At 34.1% G+C, this 16,537-nt stretch overlaps 2 protein-coding genes across 7 annotated transcripts; both read left to right on the forward strand.

Moving 5' to 3' along the window:
• On the forward strand, positions 1 to 3,612 carry LOC146937300 (lysophospholipid acyltransferase 1-like). The gene is made up of 5 exons (XM_085751699.1): positions 1 to 471; positions 1,683 to 1,746; positions 1,826 to 1,935; positions 2,290 to 2,368; positions 3,143 to 3,612. The coding sequence occupies exons 2-5, from the start codon at positions 1,728 to 1,730 to the stop codon at positions 3,199 to 3,201; spliced, it is 267 nt and encodes an 88-aa protein (XP_085607825.1). The 5' UTR covers positions 1 to 471; positions 1,683 to 1,727; the 3' UTR covers positions 3,202 to 3,612.
• A 6,275-nt stretch (positions 3,613 to 9,887) lies between these two features.
• LOC146937301 (proteinaceous RNase P 1, chloroplastic/mitochondrial-like) lies at positions 9,888 to 14,230 on the forward strand. Of its 6 annotated transcripts, none has more exons than XR_015030905.1 (6): positions 9,888 to 10,406; positions 10,602 to 10,732; positions 11,412 to 11,577; positions 11,778 to 11,862; positions 12,843 to 12,921; positions 13,754 to 14,230. XR_015030905.1 is itself a non-coding variant. In XM_085751705.1 (6 exons), exons 1-4 carry the CDS (start codon positions 10,366 to 10,368, stop codon positions 11,844 to 11,846), a joined length of 321 nt encoding a protein of 106 aa, XP_085607831.1. In that variant the 5' UTR covers positions 9,894 to 10,365; the 3' UTR covers positions 11,847 to 11,862; positions 12,843 to 12,921; positions 13,754 to 14,230. The 6 variants fall into 6 exon arrangements, 1 of the variants encoding a protein (XP_085607831.1); XR_015030906.1 differs by having other exon boundaries at positions 9,891 to 10,406; positions 10,675 to 10,732; positions 11,448 to 11,577; XR_015030902.1 differs by having other exon boundaries at positions 9,893 to 10,406; positions 10,675 to 10,732.
• The last annotated feature ends 2,307 nt before the right edge of the window (positions 14,231 to 16,537 follow it).

Here is a 16,537-nt window from a genome sequence, read left to right on the forward strand (position 1 = left end):
CTAAAAAAACAGTGGTTTCGGACGGAATTTTCGGACGGATTCGAATTTGTCTGAATTTTTCGGACGGATTTGGGACGGTTTTAACGGAGCGGAATTTTTGTCTCAAATCCGTCCCAAAATTGTGTGAAAATTTTAGCACATGTTCAAACAGGGTTTTTTCCCACGGATTTCGCACGGATTTATTTAAAAAAACAATTCCGTCCCAAAACCGTGTGAAATATTGAGACGGATTTCGGACGGCTAATATTTTTGAGGGTTTTAATTGGGAAAATTTCATCTCCCGCTTATCTCACAAAATTTCCCTCGTGTGCTTCTCTCATAACCCTAAAATTTCATCTCCCTCTTTCATAACCCTAAAACCAACTTCAAAATCAATTTCTCAGTGTGCTGCTCTTCAATCAACTTCTCCTGTGCTGCTCTTCAATCAATTTCTTCCAAAAACTTCTCAAGCTGGTCAATCAATCTTTCAAGGTATCCAAGATTCTCTTCTCTTCTCTCCAGATCTGTGGATTATCTGTATTTTTTTTTTTAATTTCTCAGTGTTTTCTTCAACAAATCAAGCATGTTCCCATAAACTTGTACCTGATTCTTGGTTCAATTTTAGGGTTTATTTTGTTTTACTTATTAAGGTTTTTAGTGTGCTTAACTACCTACACTTGGATTCACGTTTGGTGTTGAAAATAATTGTGATTGAATAGTAATTTGTGGTACTTACTTTTACTAATTTGAAGATTAATTTCGTTGTCAAAATTGAAAAGGATTAGAATCTCTTTTAGTTACTGTAGTTTATAAAATTTCATTTTTTGTTTCTTGAGTATTGTTATTTTCCCATCTTTCTCTGGTTTTCCTTCTTTGCAATAGTTGGTGTAGAGTACCAGTATCTTCTTAAATCTCTTCACAACACCATTAGAAAAAATTGCTCTAGTTTTCCTTGTTTTGTGCCACCTTGTTTCAATTCCTTCTTATAGTTAATAAAGACATTTTTGTAAAAATGCAATATTCTTTTATTTATTCATTAACTATGACATTAACAACGATTATTTTAGAAATGAAGAAGAATTTGTAAAGGAACTCATATGGTTAGATATGGAACCCTCGGGAATGCTTACTTAGATAGCTATCCGGTGTTGATTTTTGGCTTTGTTGTTAGAGTGCTGCTGTTGTGGTTGTTTTAGTGCTGAGTTTTCTTTCTTTTTTTAGCTAGTTTTGGTGCCTTTAGCAGCTATGTATGGGGTGCTGATTTGCTGCTGCTGTTTCTAGGTGCATCTAGTGTGTTTGTGCTGCTGTTTTTTTTCTAGGTGGTTGTTCTTTCTAGGTGCAATTAGTGTTTTTGTGCTGCTGTTTTTTTTTTTTCTGTTTTGGTCTGCCCTGTAAGCTTTTGCGATGGGGTGTTGTATTGTGTTTTCGGACCAACTTTCGTCTTGACAGTTGTGGCACAAAATAGGGAAAACTAGAGCAATTTTTTCCAATGGTGTTGTGAAGGGATTTAAGAAGTTAGTGGTATTTTGTGTTAGAAAACACCTCTGCCTTATGCAAGGTAGGCCTCTTCCATATAAGTGATGGTCAATCTCTGATACACATCTGTTACCTTCATCTGTTACCACGAAACAACTTTGCCAGGCTGCTATTTTGTACCGTTGAAAAGAAAAATTCATATTAACATTTTGACATTTTTATTTCAGGGGTTGTATCCTGGATACATTATATTCTTTGTTCAGTCAGCATTGATGATTGCTGGTTCCAGAGGTATAAATATTGAATTAGGCTTATTTGCATTTCTTTCTTCAGTTAATTAACTTGCGCTGCGGTTTTTCTTTTCAAACAGTCATTTACAGATGGCAGCAAGGCGTGCCTCGAACAGTTAAAAATGCCCTGGTGTTTGCTAATTTTGCTTACACACTTTTGGTTCTAAGTTATCCCTGTGTTGGCTTCATGGTTTGTTCTCTCTCTCTCTCTCTCTCTCTCTCTCTCTCTCTCTCTCTCTCTCTCTCTATATATATATATATATATATATATATATATATATATATATATATATATATATATATATATATACAAAAATTGAATTTGTTTTTACAAGTTTTCTATCTTTTTTGTGTCGTGTGTTTGAATAGGTATTAAGTCTGCATGAAACTCTTGCCTCATATGGAAGTGTGTATTTTATTGGAACCGTTCTACCTATTGTTATCATCCTGCTCATTTGTTGATCCATGACTTTCACTGCTAGGTTTCTTAGTTGTTAGCTTGATAACTTTTTTCGGATCCGTGATTTTGTTTTACTTTATGTAGGGTTTGGGACCTTATTCCACAAGCATAAAAAAAGTGAAGGAGATAAAAGATATGGAGAAGAAAGTGAATGACTTATGTGGTATGTGAACAACAGTTAGTTTGTTTCTTTTTTCTTGAATGCTTTAGTAGATGGTCTAACTTGTAATTGTTTAAAATAAAGAAAATTACTTCTTTTTATTTTATTTTCTTGGTATTGTGGTGTATTATATTCTACGCTCCTTTTCTGTCTATAGTCACTGTGATGGTTACAATTAGTCCCCTAATGTAGACAATGCTTATGTATGCGTTTCAATGTTTATGATTTTTCTCTTGACAATCAAGTTGCTTAGGAAAGAAGTTTGGGGACGGAATAGACTACGGACACCTGACACTGAAATAGCAATACGAAATTAAACTAGTGGAGTCAATACAAAACATATTTTTTTTTATATTAGCAGACAAGTATGCCGAAATAAAAATAAATATGTAGTGGTGTTAGTGTCCTATGTTTTTTTTATATTAGCAGTGTTGAGTTATTTTTTTAATTTGTGTCGTGTCTAGTGTATGTTCAAGTCCCTGCTTCATTAGCTGAAAACTGTTCAAAACTTTTTTTTTTTGGATGTGTTGGAATATCAGCCGTTCATTTTCTCATCAACAACTGTTATTACTTTACTCTATTACATGAATTGTCAACTTTTGAAGAGCTAAATCCATTTCAAATGAACTTTTAATGCACATTTGTTGATTGAGAGTTTGTTTATGCTAAGCTTTGAATTTGGTTCTGCATATTCATGGTTATTAATATTGTTACTATTTTGAGAATGGCAAAGATCACTATTTTCTTAAATCTAGCCTCTTTCTGCTTTTTATGCAGAGACATCGCAAAGGCAACTTGTATACCTGCTGGAAGGGGCACATTGCATTACAAAGTGACACACTACAAGGGACAAAGCTGTAGAAAAACTGCACGCGTTTCTGATGTGCTTTGACATCCTAATATTGATGGCATAAAGTGCTTTGACATCTCAGAAAAATTTGATGAATGTTTTTAATGTTTCGATGCATTTGGTAACTGAAACATGCTGCTGGTGTTGCAGGATGGATCTGATATAACCTGTCTTGGTGTTGACACACTTAATACTGAAACGCTAGAGGTGGGAAAAACAATTATGTGTAATAGTTTGAGACCAAAATCACTTCCCCTATCCCTGCTAGTGCAATTGATTGTGTTACTTTTATTGTTGAGCACTGACTAATGAACAATTTAGTTATGTTATTGTGTTAGAACATTGAGCACTTGTATGAATCTAATTTATATAATTTTGTTTCAGGCAATGGCCATTTGTTTACTCGAGTTACTATTTATTTTTATTTGATTTAGTATGTATTATTGAATATAAATTGTGGCAATTCTGTAAAATAAAAAAATTATAACCACGTCCGAAAAGCATGGAAATTTTGTAAAGCAAATTAAATCCGTCCGAAATTCGTTGGAAAATTTAAATTAAATCCGTCCGAAATCTGTAGGAAATTTAATTAAATTCCGTCCCAAATCCGTTTGAAGTTTAGTCCAACGTGTTTGTGTGAAAACCGTTCGAAATCCGTCTGAAATATATTTCGGACGGAATTTGGGACGAAAATACGATTTGCGACGCGGTTGTTTCGGACAGCGCCCTATCCGTCCGAATTCCGTCCGAAAACGGATTTTCGTCCGAAATCCGTGGGAAGTTTCCGTAAATTCCGTCCCAAATCCGTCTGAAATTCCGTTTGAAAATGACTTTTTTTTAGTAGTGTAAGTTAATGTACGATGAATTTGAAATCAGTATGGTGGGAGAGATGAAGTTCTTCCTTGGAATTCAAATCAATCAAAGTAAAGATGGAGTATATGTTCATCAAACAAAGTATACTAAAGAGCTTCTGAAGAAGTTCAAGCTGGAAGATTGTAAAGTGATCAACACTCCAATGCATCCAACCTGCACCTTAAGCAAAGAAGATATTGGAACAAAGGTAGACCAGAAGCTGTATAGAGGTATGATTGGTTCTTTGTTATACATCACTGCATCTAGGCCGGATATTTCATTCAGTGTATGCTTGCGTGCAAGATTCCAATCAGATCCTAGAGAATCTTATTTAACTACTGTCAAGAGAATCTTCAGGTATTTGAAAGGAACAACTAATCTTCGACTCCTTTATAGGAAATCCCTAGATTATCAGTTGGTTGGATTTTGTGATGTTGACTATGCTGGTGACAGGATTGAAAGAAAGTCAACCAGCGGCAACTGCCAATTTCTAGGTGATAATCTGATATCTTGGGCTAGCAAAAGACAAGCAACTATTGCTATGTCTACAGCAGAAGCAGAATACATCTCAGCTGCAAGTTGTTGTACACAACTACTTTGGATGAAACACCAGTTAGAAGACTATCAGATTAATGCTAACAATATTCCCATTTATTGTGATAAAACTGCTGCTATTTGTTTGTCAAAAAATCCAATTCTACATTCAAGAGCCAAGCATATTGAAATGAAACACCACTTTATTAGAGACTATGTTCAAAAGGGAATCTTAGATATAAAATTCATTGATACTGAGCATCAATGAGCTGATATATTTACTAAACCTTTAACTGTGGAAAGATTTGATTTTACAAAGAAAAATTTGAACATGCATTTTGTGTCTGATTAGAATTTGCTTGCTCATGAGTAGGAATTTAGGTCCCGAAGTCGTTCAGAAGCTATAGTCCATCAGAAGCTCTTTATTGAGGTTCTAAGGAAAATGTGCTTCTGAAGATGACATCAGCATCTGAACCCCAGAAGCTGGATTTTGTGCTCCTGAATAGCAGAGTTAGTGGAAACTTTGGAAGTTACTTTTTAGTAACACCTGTCCTACTAACTTGGCAGTTACTCTGAAAAACTCTAACGTAGCATTTGTGTACTGGTGTATAACGTAAGAGGGCAATGATGATTTTTAGCTTTGAATACACTATCTCGCGCCCCCTATGTCATTAATGCTGTGTTTGTTTGTCCCCTACTGAATTGTAATCGTTTTTACTCAAAACACTTAGACAAAAACACACACAACTCACTTCACAACCTACACTTTCCCCTTTCACTCTATTCTCTGCGAAGCAAGTTTATCTTCCTCAACCAAAAACCCTAAAAACATCTTTCAACATCAATGGCTTCCTCTAGTTCAGTTCCAGAAACGTCATCAAGCATGCAAGAAGCTCCAACATATGAGAATAAAGGAAGGACTATGTCCCTGGAAGAATGGGATCTTAGGATTCGACGGAGAATCCTGTAGAATTCATCTCTCTGGCACATCATGGGTGTGATATCAGAAGTTATTATGAAGCGCAAGGTTTGATGGAGTACTTCAAAATGTTGAATGGCCCAACATACAAGACTTTGGACAGACAATTCTGGGTTAGGGCGCATGTCTATGACAGGAATGCAACCAAGTTGGAAGAAACAGAGAAAATTCTAATTGATCCTACTTTGGAAGGAAAAACAAGGGAGGACAAGAATAACAGTTATGCCTACAACGATGTTCCTTTAGACTTGGAATGGATTTGAAATTGATCCTTCATAGGACAATAACCATATCAGGGAAAAGATCATTGGTGATTGATCAAAGCTTCAAACGACTCTATTTTGATGTGTTGGCAATTTCATAACGTCTCTTTCACACCTCTATATAAAAGAGTGAAAACTTAGAGAATGGCAAGGACTCAACAACAATTTACAAGTGCCAAAACTCTGTCAAAATTGTTCTGCATCAATAGTTCACTTAGAATTTCTTAACAACTTTCATAACTTGGAAATTCTAGAGTTTTAAGAGTCTGTATCTGATTTGTATTGTGAACACCACTGATTGTATATCAAGTGTTCAACCTCAAACATTTTTCTTTGTAATTCTGTTTGAATAGAAGTATCTTGCAGTTGTGCTTGAGCATAGAAGTCTCTTGATTGAGTTCAGGAGCATAGGAAATCTCTTGCAATTGTGCTTGAGTAATTTGAAGTATCTTGCTAAGTGTAGCAGTGAGCAATTTTAATCAGACATTACATTTTGGTGAACTCTTCTTGGAAGGGCAAGGGGGACAGGACTACTTCCGGTGTGTGGAAGGAACCTGTATAATTGCTTTGTGTCTTTCTTCTATCTCTCTTTGTTTTATCCGCTGCATTTAGATTCTGAACATTACTTCAGAAGTGGAATTCTATCTGCTTCTGATCAGTAGTTTCAGCCTAGTAGAAAACGAAGAAAAAGCTAACACAATTCAACCCCCCCTTCTTGTGTTTTTCTCACCTTCATAGTGAACTAACTTCAAGTTCTTTTGTTAGCCTACTTTCCTAAATACATCCATCGTTAACATAAGCCAAGTTATAACCCTTAAAGTCCTCTAGTGTGTAAATAATCTGATTTTGACTGTCTGTTTAGAATTGTTTCAAATTTATAGCAAGGTACAATCACATGACAACTGAAGTGGGAAAATGCCTTGACCAGCCCTACTGGCTTTAGAAGATATGTACATGTATCATGGAAAAGGATATGGTTGAGAATATATAGGTTACTTTCGCCTAGCCGGACGCGCTTGAATGTAACGTGGTAAGTTAGTTGCCGCTCTGCTATAAATGTGATGAATGATGTCCTAAGCACAAGTTCCAGAAAGGTATGTTTTTCCTGAAAAAATGCAAAGAATAAAATATGTTTTTCCGTCCTTACTTAGGACAAATTACAATTTAAGTATGGGGTTGTGATGACATGTCATCTTATGTTATTCTTAGCATGTTTTTCAGTCAATTTTAGAGGATTTTAGCAGCAAAAAGGAGGAGTATAAGAACGATTGCCTATGATTTTGGGACTTTTGTAATGTTTTCTATATTTGAGTTTGTAATTCTAGTTTTCCCGAAACATAGCAATTTTAGGAGGTTTTTGAAGTAATTCACAACGTAATCATGCAAATCGGCAAATCAAGAACATTCGAAGATTTGTGAAGACTTTGGGAAGACCAATAATGAAGATTCAAGAGGCCCCAGAAGAATTTACAATGGGAGGAATTTTATTCCCAAGTTCCGAAGCAAGTTAATTGAAGACGAAGACTTAAAACGACGGAAAATCAGGGAAACAGGGCCCAAGAAGGCACACCATACGCCTAGAGCGTGGAAAAAACTTTCCATGCACCTAGAGCATGGCTTTAGGTGCACACTTATCCGCCTAGACCTTTGCTCATGCGCCTCGAGCACATAAAATGCGAGGGGCGCAGACGTTATTTTATGCTTTCTTATAGGTAAAGCTCACATTTTTAGCCAAAACCCAGTTAGAAAATCTCACTATAAAGACTAGCATTCCTCATTCAGAATTTCTCGTTCAGAACTTTGGCAGTTCAAGAGGAAGGCAATTCTAGACATTCAGAGGAGTTTCTATTTTCTCCTTGATTTTTTAGGGTATGTTTTTATCTTTAGTAATTTGTTTTTAGTTACCATGTGTAACTAATAATTCTTTTTAGGTAAGAGTTCTAAGATGAACCTCTATTTAATTTTGTTAGATATTTATTTAATATAATGTCGTTTGACTTTATTTATTTTATGTTCGCTATTTAGTTTTATTATGAATTATTTAATATCTTGCTTCTTATATCTTGATATTTATTGCTCCTATATTAATATCTATTTGTCTAGGAAGTAATTAGTTAGTAACTAGCGAAAGATACCGAAACCGAGTTGACCCTAGTAGTAAGTACTTATGAGGTGACATTACTAATACTGAGTAAAATCTGCTGAACCTAGGAGGTAACTAGTTAGTGATTAAGGAAACAAGCGATTCTGGAGAGTAAACCTAATAAAATCATTCTCTTTGACCCTTGGTGTTAGGTTTGTAGACTATAGTTGGTTGTATTTTATTAAAACAAGTGTTCTAGCAAGATGCCGGACAAGATGTATTGACATGTTGGTACGACATCATAATGTACCTTGTTTGGCTTTCTTGGATGTTTTATTTTTTACGTGAGATCTCTGAAGATTCTTTGAAGATATGATTCACGTGAAGTGTTTACCAAGAAGCGTATTGTCTAGAAGCAGTGATAGGTGGTTTAAGTTTGTCGTGTTTCTTAAATAAGATGTTGTAACATTTGAGAAAACAAAATATTTGTTTCAGAATATTGTGTTGAAGACTGTGTGGATCAGCTATGTGTTTAGCCCGTTTTATGCATCAAGCCCATTATGCATTTAGGCTATATAAAGGAAGACTCAAGACCTAATTGTTTATTGAAGTCGTCATTTACAAAAGTGTCATTTAGGGTTTTAGTCTGTCCTTAATGTTTGTGAGCCAATCTTGTATCACGTTGATGCTAGAGCTGGACTGTTAGTTGAGTTGTAAGCTTTGAGTCACTCATAAGCTTTTAAGAAAGAGTGGATTATGTTTTTCACGGAGTGTGTCTCCATTTCATTTATAATCGTTGATTATCACTAGTGAGTGATTGATGGGAAGTGAAAGGGGTGTCATATATTGTGTGTCTTAGATAGAAATTACACGGGTAGTGATTAGGTGCGAAGCTAGTAGACCGGAGGTTTCTGTGCCGGCTTCAAACTAATACTATTATAGTGAATTTCCTTCCTGACTAGGTAGCCCTCAGAGGTAGGTGACGTTGCACCGAACTGGGTTAACAAATAACTTATGTCTTTTACTTTCTGTCTTTAGCATTAATTTTTTTTTTGAAGGGATCTTTATAATAAAGTTGTTATTTGTTATATGTGTTGTCATGTGTCTTGACATCTTACTTGACATATTGCTTGTCTTGACATCATGCTCAACATTTTGGTTTAGTTTTTGCTGGTTGTGTATTTGACTTCTTTTGATGTTGAAAAAGTATCAGTATTAAATTATTTTCTTTGGCGGTTGATATGTTTACTTATGTTTATCTTTAGAGCAATGCTATATCTCTAGAAAAATAACATCAAGAATAAAGAGCAGCCAATCACAATGCACTATTTGCCACAATTCAAGGAGGTGTGGCTGAAAAATAGGAAGTGAACAAATAAATCATGCAATTAAAACTTGTCAGCTGTGTCTTGAAAAATTCTTGATGCAGTTTTTCTAGAGAAAAGCATTTTCCTTATCTTTAATTGATAAATTGAATAAAGATATACATGCATATTTATGATTATATGTCACACTTAAATTGCCTAAAATGTCTATATTGCCATGTCACAGTCGATATTCACTAATGTTAGAGTATGGACATAAAATTCCACCAAAAGATATATTTTGCATAAATGGTTGGGTGTATATATTTTGCGTAAATGGTTGGGTGTATATATTTTGCATAATTGGTTCTTTGTCACAAATTATTATGTTGTCATTATGGTAGGGACGAAAGTAAAGGTTCATGACCATGATATGCTGCAAGACACAATCATGATATAGCTATGTAACTTGCTTATGCAATTCAAGGAGATTTCTAACAATCATAGCAGGACTAGGTATTGAAATAGGATGGAGTTTGTTGCTCTATTAAGTTAACTATAATAGCATTCTTGAATTTGTAGTTGGCATATTATGTTTGTTCATATCAATAGAAAAGCTATTCCACTACTAAAAATTATACATTTAACAACAGGGATTTCACATCAGTGGAGAAATACATGAGGGGAAATATACACATGGTGGCTTTTCACATCAGCTGAAGGAATGCCTGAAGGGAATATCAAATGCTGAATAGTTTTCACATCAGTGGAACTGATGCCTGAGGGAAAAGATAAACACGGTGGCAAATTCGTAATATTGGAGAATTTCACATCTTACGTGTTTCACATCTGTGGCTAGATATAATTGAGGGCAAAATACACTTTGGTCTACAAAACTTATCATTTTTTTTTCTTCTCTTTCTCTCTCAATCACTGCACATTTCTGAACAAGCCAAAGCTCCTCGCACCTGGAAAACATCCTCGCCGTTCTGAGTGGTCGGCCGCCGTCAGCTGGAAAACAACCCCAAGCACTCACTCAATCGTTGTTCTCATTCGGATCAAAATATCAATTGGATCTACTTCGTCCTCCTTTTTCAGATCTACATCGTTTTTTTCACCGATCTTCATTGTCTCTATGATCAACACTATCTTTGATCTCTTCTGTGTTACTCTCAGGTATTTTCTAAAACAATTTGTAATTTTAAATTTGTTCTTCAATTGTATTTGATTTCTAGGTCAATTTTTTTTTTTAATTTCCGTTGAATTCCCCTTTACTGTGATTGCATATGAATTCTAGGTTAAATTTATATTTGAATACAACCTCAACCATTTCTTAATTATGTGGCTGGGGTGATTACATATAACTTTCAGTGATTTTGACTTTTGCTAAGTCTGTTGCTGAAACATAATGGTGAGTTGATTCTTTGGTAATTTATCACACTAGGTGTTCACAAGTAACTGCTCTCAATCATTCTTATCATCATTCTCGCCGCCGTTCACAGGTAACTGCTTTTATGAATTCAGAAGTAGTATATATGCGTTTTGTGCTTAGTGTCTCTGTTGATGAAAATTTACAAAATTTTGATTTGTTTAGGAGATGAAAAGATATCAAATTCCACAATTTATGTTGGTATTTTTTTTTTTAAACAAGAGAGTAGCTAAAGCTGCCTCACCATATTATAAAAACTTATGTTAGTATGAAATTGGTACTTGAAAGATTTAAGTAGAAAGCCAACATTTCAAATTGAGTTTGATGATTTGACTTCAAAAATTACCCCTTTAATTGTAACTAGTTTGGACAAACAGAGTTTGTTTACTCTAACCATTCAAATAATGTGGTTAGAACTTATAAGTAGAGTCATATGCTTAAGATGTGGTTATAACTCTATATGACATAGTAATGCTGGCTCATCTCATGTCATGATACAAAAGTCATCTTGAACCTTTGCATGGGTTAGTTTACAAGTCACGATCATTATATACATTTTTTGTTAATATAATTAATGAATTTAGTTAGAATTGTTAGATAAATTAGTATAATCAAGTGGCTATAATTATACATTTGGATTTGAGCTTGTTCGACACTTTAAAATTAGTTGCCTTATGTGTGATGCATATGGATTTCAAACTGTGTATTTATTTATGTAATTTATAGGACTTTGTTATGATTGGTTTCAATAGAATTTCATTTCAGTTCATGACATATTGCCGAGACAGAATGTATTTTTTGTGCCTTGAGAAGCTCATGAGCATTGATATTGATCCAAAAGAGACTGAAAACTTCGCGGCATCATTGTCTAAATTGGCTTGCCAAAAACATCCTAAGGCAAACTTCGATCATTTTCAGGTAGACCAATCTTCACTGTGTTATTAAAAAATTACGTGTACTTACTTAAAAGCTGAATTTTGTGATGGACACTTCTCTTAACTTGTAGATTGCCTTTGTATAATAGCTATGCTTTCAAGAAATTGTCTTCAGTTGGTTATAGATAATATATAAATATTACTATAGGCATAGGAACTCATGTATATGTTTAACTTTTGCAGAAGTGGCTTGAGAAGAATGGCATGTATCATGTTGTTTATGGAGCAAATGTAGGACTTGCAACCAGCTGATTTCAGCTGTAAACAGGTGATTATGGAATCATTGACTTTATTCATAACAGTCTATAAACCATGGACACCTCTAAGAATAGGCGTGTCGCGGTGTCCGACATTTGTTCGCGTGTTGGAAACCTCATACAAGTGTCTAATATTTTTATTTTTTTATTTTTTATGCCACTCCTTGAATCGATGTCCGAAACTGGCCTGCTTGACACTAGTGTGACAAGTGTCGAACAACTCAAATAAGTGTCCTAAATTTTTTTTTTCCGTTTCTTAGAGACTTCTTATTGGCTACTTAAGTTTTTCATTTGTACTACCTATTTTATAATTTTTTATTGGCTAATTAAGTATTTGATTTTCACATGTCGTATATGACTTCAACTTATATTTTATATAAGGTTTATTTAAATTATTTACCTAAAAATTCCCTAATATGAAATTGCAGTGGGTTTTGTATGAGATCATGGTTGTGGTATTTGATTTGTTTTACATTGATAGCTAATGAAAACTTCTAGCACTTATTTTAAACTTTGTTTACTGAAATTATAGAATCATAGATTCATCATTTAAGTATTTTTTTGTTCAATTTTACAAGCATTTTCATTTATCATATCTCTTTTGTAATTCCTTTCTTTTTATTCTTCGTCAACAGTAGCTTAGTGACATGGATCACAACTCATTTTGAAGGATTTTGCTATAGTTAGATTAAGTCCTTTGTAATGTGGTGACTATTTGACTATAAAGCACGGACACCTCTACGACTAGGCATGTCGCGGTGTCCGACACTCCTATGACATCCGTACAACACGCGTTAAACCGATGTCCTAAATAATTTTGATTTTTGCTTTACTTCAACACTCCTACGATTGGTGTTCGACACCTATATAACACTCATACGAGCCGTGTCGGACAACTCAGACAAATATCTAAAACAATATTTTTTTTCCTCTCTTGCTTTATAATGGCAATTATAATGGCATTTGTGAAAGCTGATTTATGCATTTGCAGACTACGGTTCACTTGATATCATCTCTGGCGCCATTGCTTTAACTACTCTTGAATTCGAGAGTTCATGAGCGAAGAATAGGTACTACTTCGGTTCTTCGTTTGTGAAATTTATTTATTGCTATGCAATTTCAGTTTTTGTTGCTTGTGTTGGTTTGAATTGAATTTCACTATACAGAGTTGACCATAAAATTGTTCTAGCTGGATCTAGTAATAATGCTTTTGTTTTGAAAAGGTTTTTAAAATACAGAGCATGTATTTCTTCCACCCTTTTGAAGGTGATGCTGTATATTCTATTTTAAGCTGCAAAATTTGAGTTAAACAAAAGAATTTAATTCTTCTTTTGTAAGTGCACATACATCATTGTTGTCTGCTAGGTTTTGGCAAATGTTAACACAACTCAAAGTGCAATACACATAAATTCTTCCTAAGTTCTTGATATTTATCGCAATGTTGATGCTATTTTGAAAGTGATAACTTAAATTGATATTAGTGCTAAAGATTTGTTTTACTTGAGGCAATAAGAATGATGAAAGGCATTTGAAGAACTTAAATTTGGATTTTGCTTTGATACCAACACTCTAACTTCTGGTACGTAAATTTGGATTTGGGTTTGGCTTAGATACCAACTCTCTAAATTATTTTGATGAAATTTTGAGTTGCCGAACATAGAGGGAGTTATGTAAATAATATAGTTACATGATGACTTTAGAGTTTGATAAAGGAGCTTACTTTATGTATATGTGACTTACTAGAGAAGCTCTATGAGATAATTTTGTCCTTGCAAATTGCCACTATTGAAACTTAAATGTGTTGAAATTTAAATGTCTGTTTATGCTTGTTGCACATAGTGGAACTGTAGTTATTTCAAGATAACTATATATGAAACTGATACAATTGACATTATGTTGCAGATTGAAGTTATGTAGGATGTGTTCCAGAGAAATAATGAACTAAGACTGAAAGTAACTAATTTATGTAGAGCGGAAAAAAAGGAATGCATTTATTGGTAAGTTGAATTGCTTAGTTACTTTGGAGTTTGATACTCATGCATTTCAAAGCCAGAGGCTTTGTATACAAAAGATTATTGGTATTGGATCTGCATTGGAGCCTTGATTGGGTTTTCTCTTCTCTTCACCTTCTCTTTGTATTAGATCACTTGAATCGTAAATTATATTCTTTTTTACTCAGTAGGAGTTTTTTTTGTTGAACAAAAACTCATTAGGAGTTTTTTTTATTGAACAAAAACTCATTAGGAGCTTGCATTATGAGTGTGTATATAAGAGAATTTTCTTGTTTTTAGTTTAGAGTTAGATCATATGTCCTTATAATTAATGTACTCGTTAAAATTATTGGATTTTTCATTGAATTTATATTATTTTGTTATATGACTTTTATCGCATCAAGAAAATGAAGTATCAAGAATTAAAAAATATTTTTTTAAAATAAAAACGGATTTCACATCGGTGTTAATAATATCTGATGTGAAATATGCAGATTTCACTTCGGGGATGAAAAATCTGCCGTTGTGAAATGCATGTTCATATTTGGAAAAAGGCAATTTCACATCAGTTGGATTACAAGCTGATGTGGATAACGACTTATCACAACGGCTCTGTACCCGATGGGAAATGTTACGGACATACAACATCACCTTTAGTTACATCGGTTGGGACCCGATGTGAAAAGTCGATTTCCACTGATGTGAAATGTCATTTCTGTAGTAGTGTTCCGTTTTAAAAAAATAATAGAGAAGCTAATCATGAAATAGATTTGCTAGAAGGAAAAAAAAATAGCAGTTATGGAATGTAGGGAACTAGCGTCGATGACAAAAGGTTGTTTGTTGCTATGTAGTACTCTTATATTAAATATAACCAAATTAAGAGAAATCAATTCATATGAGTTTGTTAGAGTATTCTCATTATGATTTTGAGTTTGGATATTATTAATAAAATTCTAATTACTGAATATTTTAATTTTGAATTATTAACATCAAAATTAGTTTGATATAAGTTTGATTGAATGTATTATATCAATTTAAAAAGTTTTCTTTTGAAATGCTAATCATATAAAATTTCATACATTTTGTTTTCGAATGCCCAGGAAAGGCATATTAGAATGGTTTAAGTCTCAACATTGTATCTTTGTTAAACTCTTATATATGTTTTTTAATAGACCCGTGCTTCGTACGGGTCAAAAGTCCTGTTAAAATAAAGTGTTGTCGTCGATATGCTTCTATGTTGATGGTCGGATTCACTCACCAATCTTCTAGGTGTTTTGAACTTTTGCACACAATTTCTTTTAGTTGCAGTATCGTTTCGTGCCAGTACCTTAACTCGTTAGATTGTTTCCATGTAGGTGTTTGTTTTGGGTTCTGTTGTTTTTCGTTTAGGGTTGCTTGTCTTTTACTTTTAGGTTGTTCCACTTTTCTGCTAAACACAATCTATTATACCTATTATGGTTTGTTTATTTACTGGGTCAAGTTCTTTGCCCCGTCTTTGCATTCCTTTTTAAGTCTTTTGTGCTGGTAATGAGGAAATTCATGATTCAGAAGATTGTGCAAATAATTAAGTAGCAACACATGATGAGGTAAAGTACTTGCAAATTATTGACTACAAATTACATAACAGTCCCATATAAACACCATTCTCAGAAGATGAGTTTTGTGGTCCATAAAAAACATCAAAGTACTTGCAAAATTACGGGGAGATAAAGACGGTGGAGGGATTGAGAAGAGGCTAGTTTTACAACAAGCCAGACATAGATTCACCATGCATGGTCTAACATATTCCATTAGACTCAACTGCCAGGCATGAACACACTAATTTATATGGTAAATTATCATAGGTTAAAAAATGAAGATAAATTTCTCAAAGGTGAGAAACTCTTCCTTGGTCACGGCACCAACACTTGGCATTTGGGCACATCCAACAAGAACTTGACAACACATATGCATGTAATTTATTTATTTTTTAATAAAAAATAGAGAATCAGAAAGTAAGAGAGAGAATGTGCATCACCACACCAGGCCCTTTCTCCATTGTTTCTCCATAACCATAAACAACACATGCGTACTTTAATACATAACACGGCAAGCCTCTTAGCTCTTCTTTGCAATATTATTTGTTTGTTTTATTTATCTTAAATTAAATCATCACAATCCAGCATTGAGTCTGTTGTTTTTGGATTTCCAAACTGTTAAATTTGGATTTCCAAATTCTGTTATCTACCGAAGTTGTTACTAGGTTGAGTCACGACTAGGTCGCTCTCTTTAAGACGTTTCGTGGCACTACCCAAAGTTGTGCAAGGTAGACTATCAACCACGCCGCCTCCAGGATAAAACAAGCCCAGCTACAACTGTTCGATTAACTACTGCACTGTAGAAAATCGTTCGAGAATTACACCCTCAAATATGGTTCTAAGACCACTCTTTAATATTGAAACCACTCAAATTAATATGGTATTATTACCATTCTATTATGGTGCTGAGACCACTCAAATATGGTGTTACCACCATTCTAACTTTAACTTCTCCAAAATATCAATATGGCACTACGACCACTCAAATATGGTGATACTACCATTTCTCATTAAATAGAAAATTATTGAAATAATTTATATACTGTTAAGATCATTCTTAATTCCGACGGGACATTAGTATTACGAAAAGGGACTATGATCTTAATAGTACTCTATAT

This window comes from Medicago sativa, chromosome 3 (genome assembly GCF_051527215.1).
Source record: "Medicago sativa cultivar Bolivia chromosome 3, Bolivia_mono, whole genome shotgun sequence".
NCBI lineage: Eukaryota > Viridiplantae > Streptophyta > Magnoliopsida > Fabales > Fabaceae > Medicago > Medicago sativa.

Excerpts from the sequence above, each read along its gene's own strand:
- LOC146937301 (XM_085751705.1), top strand. The coding sequence starts at position 10,366 with ATGATCAACACTATCTTTGATCTCTTCTGTGTTACTCTCAG. Across the intron at positions 10,733-11,424 it reads ATTCTCGCCGCCGTTCACAG|TTCATGACATATTGCCGAGA; the intron begins GTAACTGCTTTT and ends ATTTCATTTCAG. Across the intron at positions 11,578-11,777 it reads CAAACTTCGATCATTTTCAG|AAGTGGCTTGAGAAGAATGG; the intron begins GTAGACCAATCT and ends TAACTTTTGCAG.
- LOC146937300 (XM_085751699.1), top strand. Across the intron at positions 1,936-2,289 it reads ATCCCTGTGTTGGCTTCATG|GGTTTGGGACCTTATTCCAC; the intron begins GTTTGTTCTCTC and ends TACTTTATGTAG. Across the intron at positions 2,369-3,142 it reads GAAAGTGAATGACTTATGTG|AGACATCGCAAAGGCAACTT; the intron begins GTATGTGAACAA and ends CTTTTTATGCAG.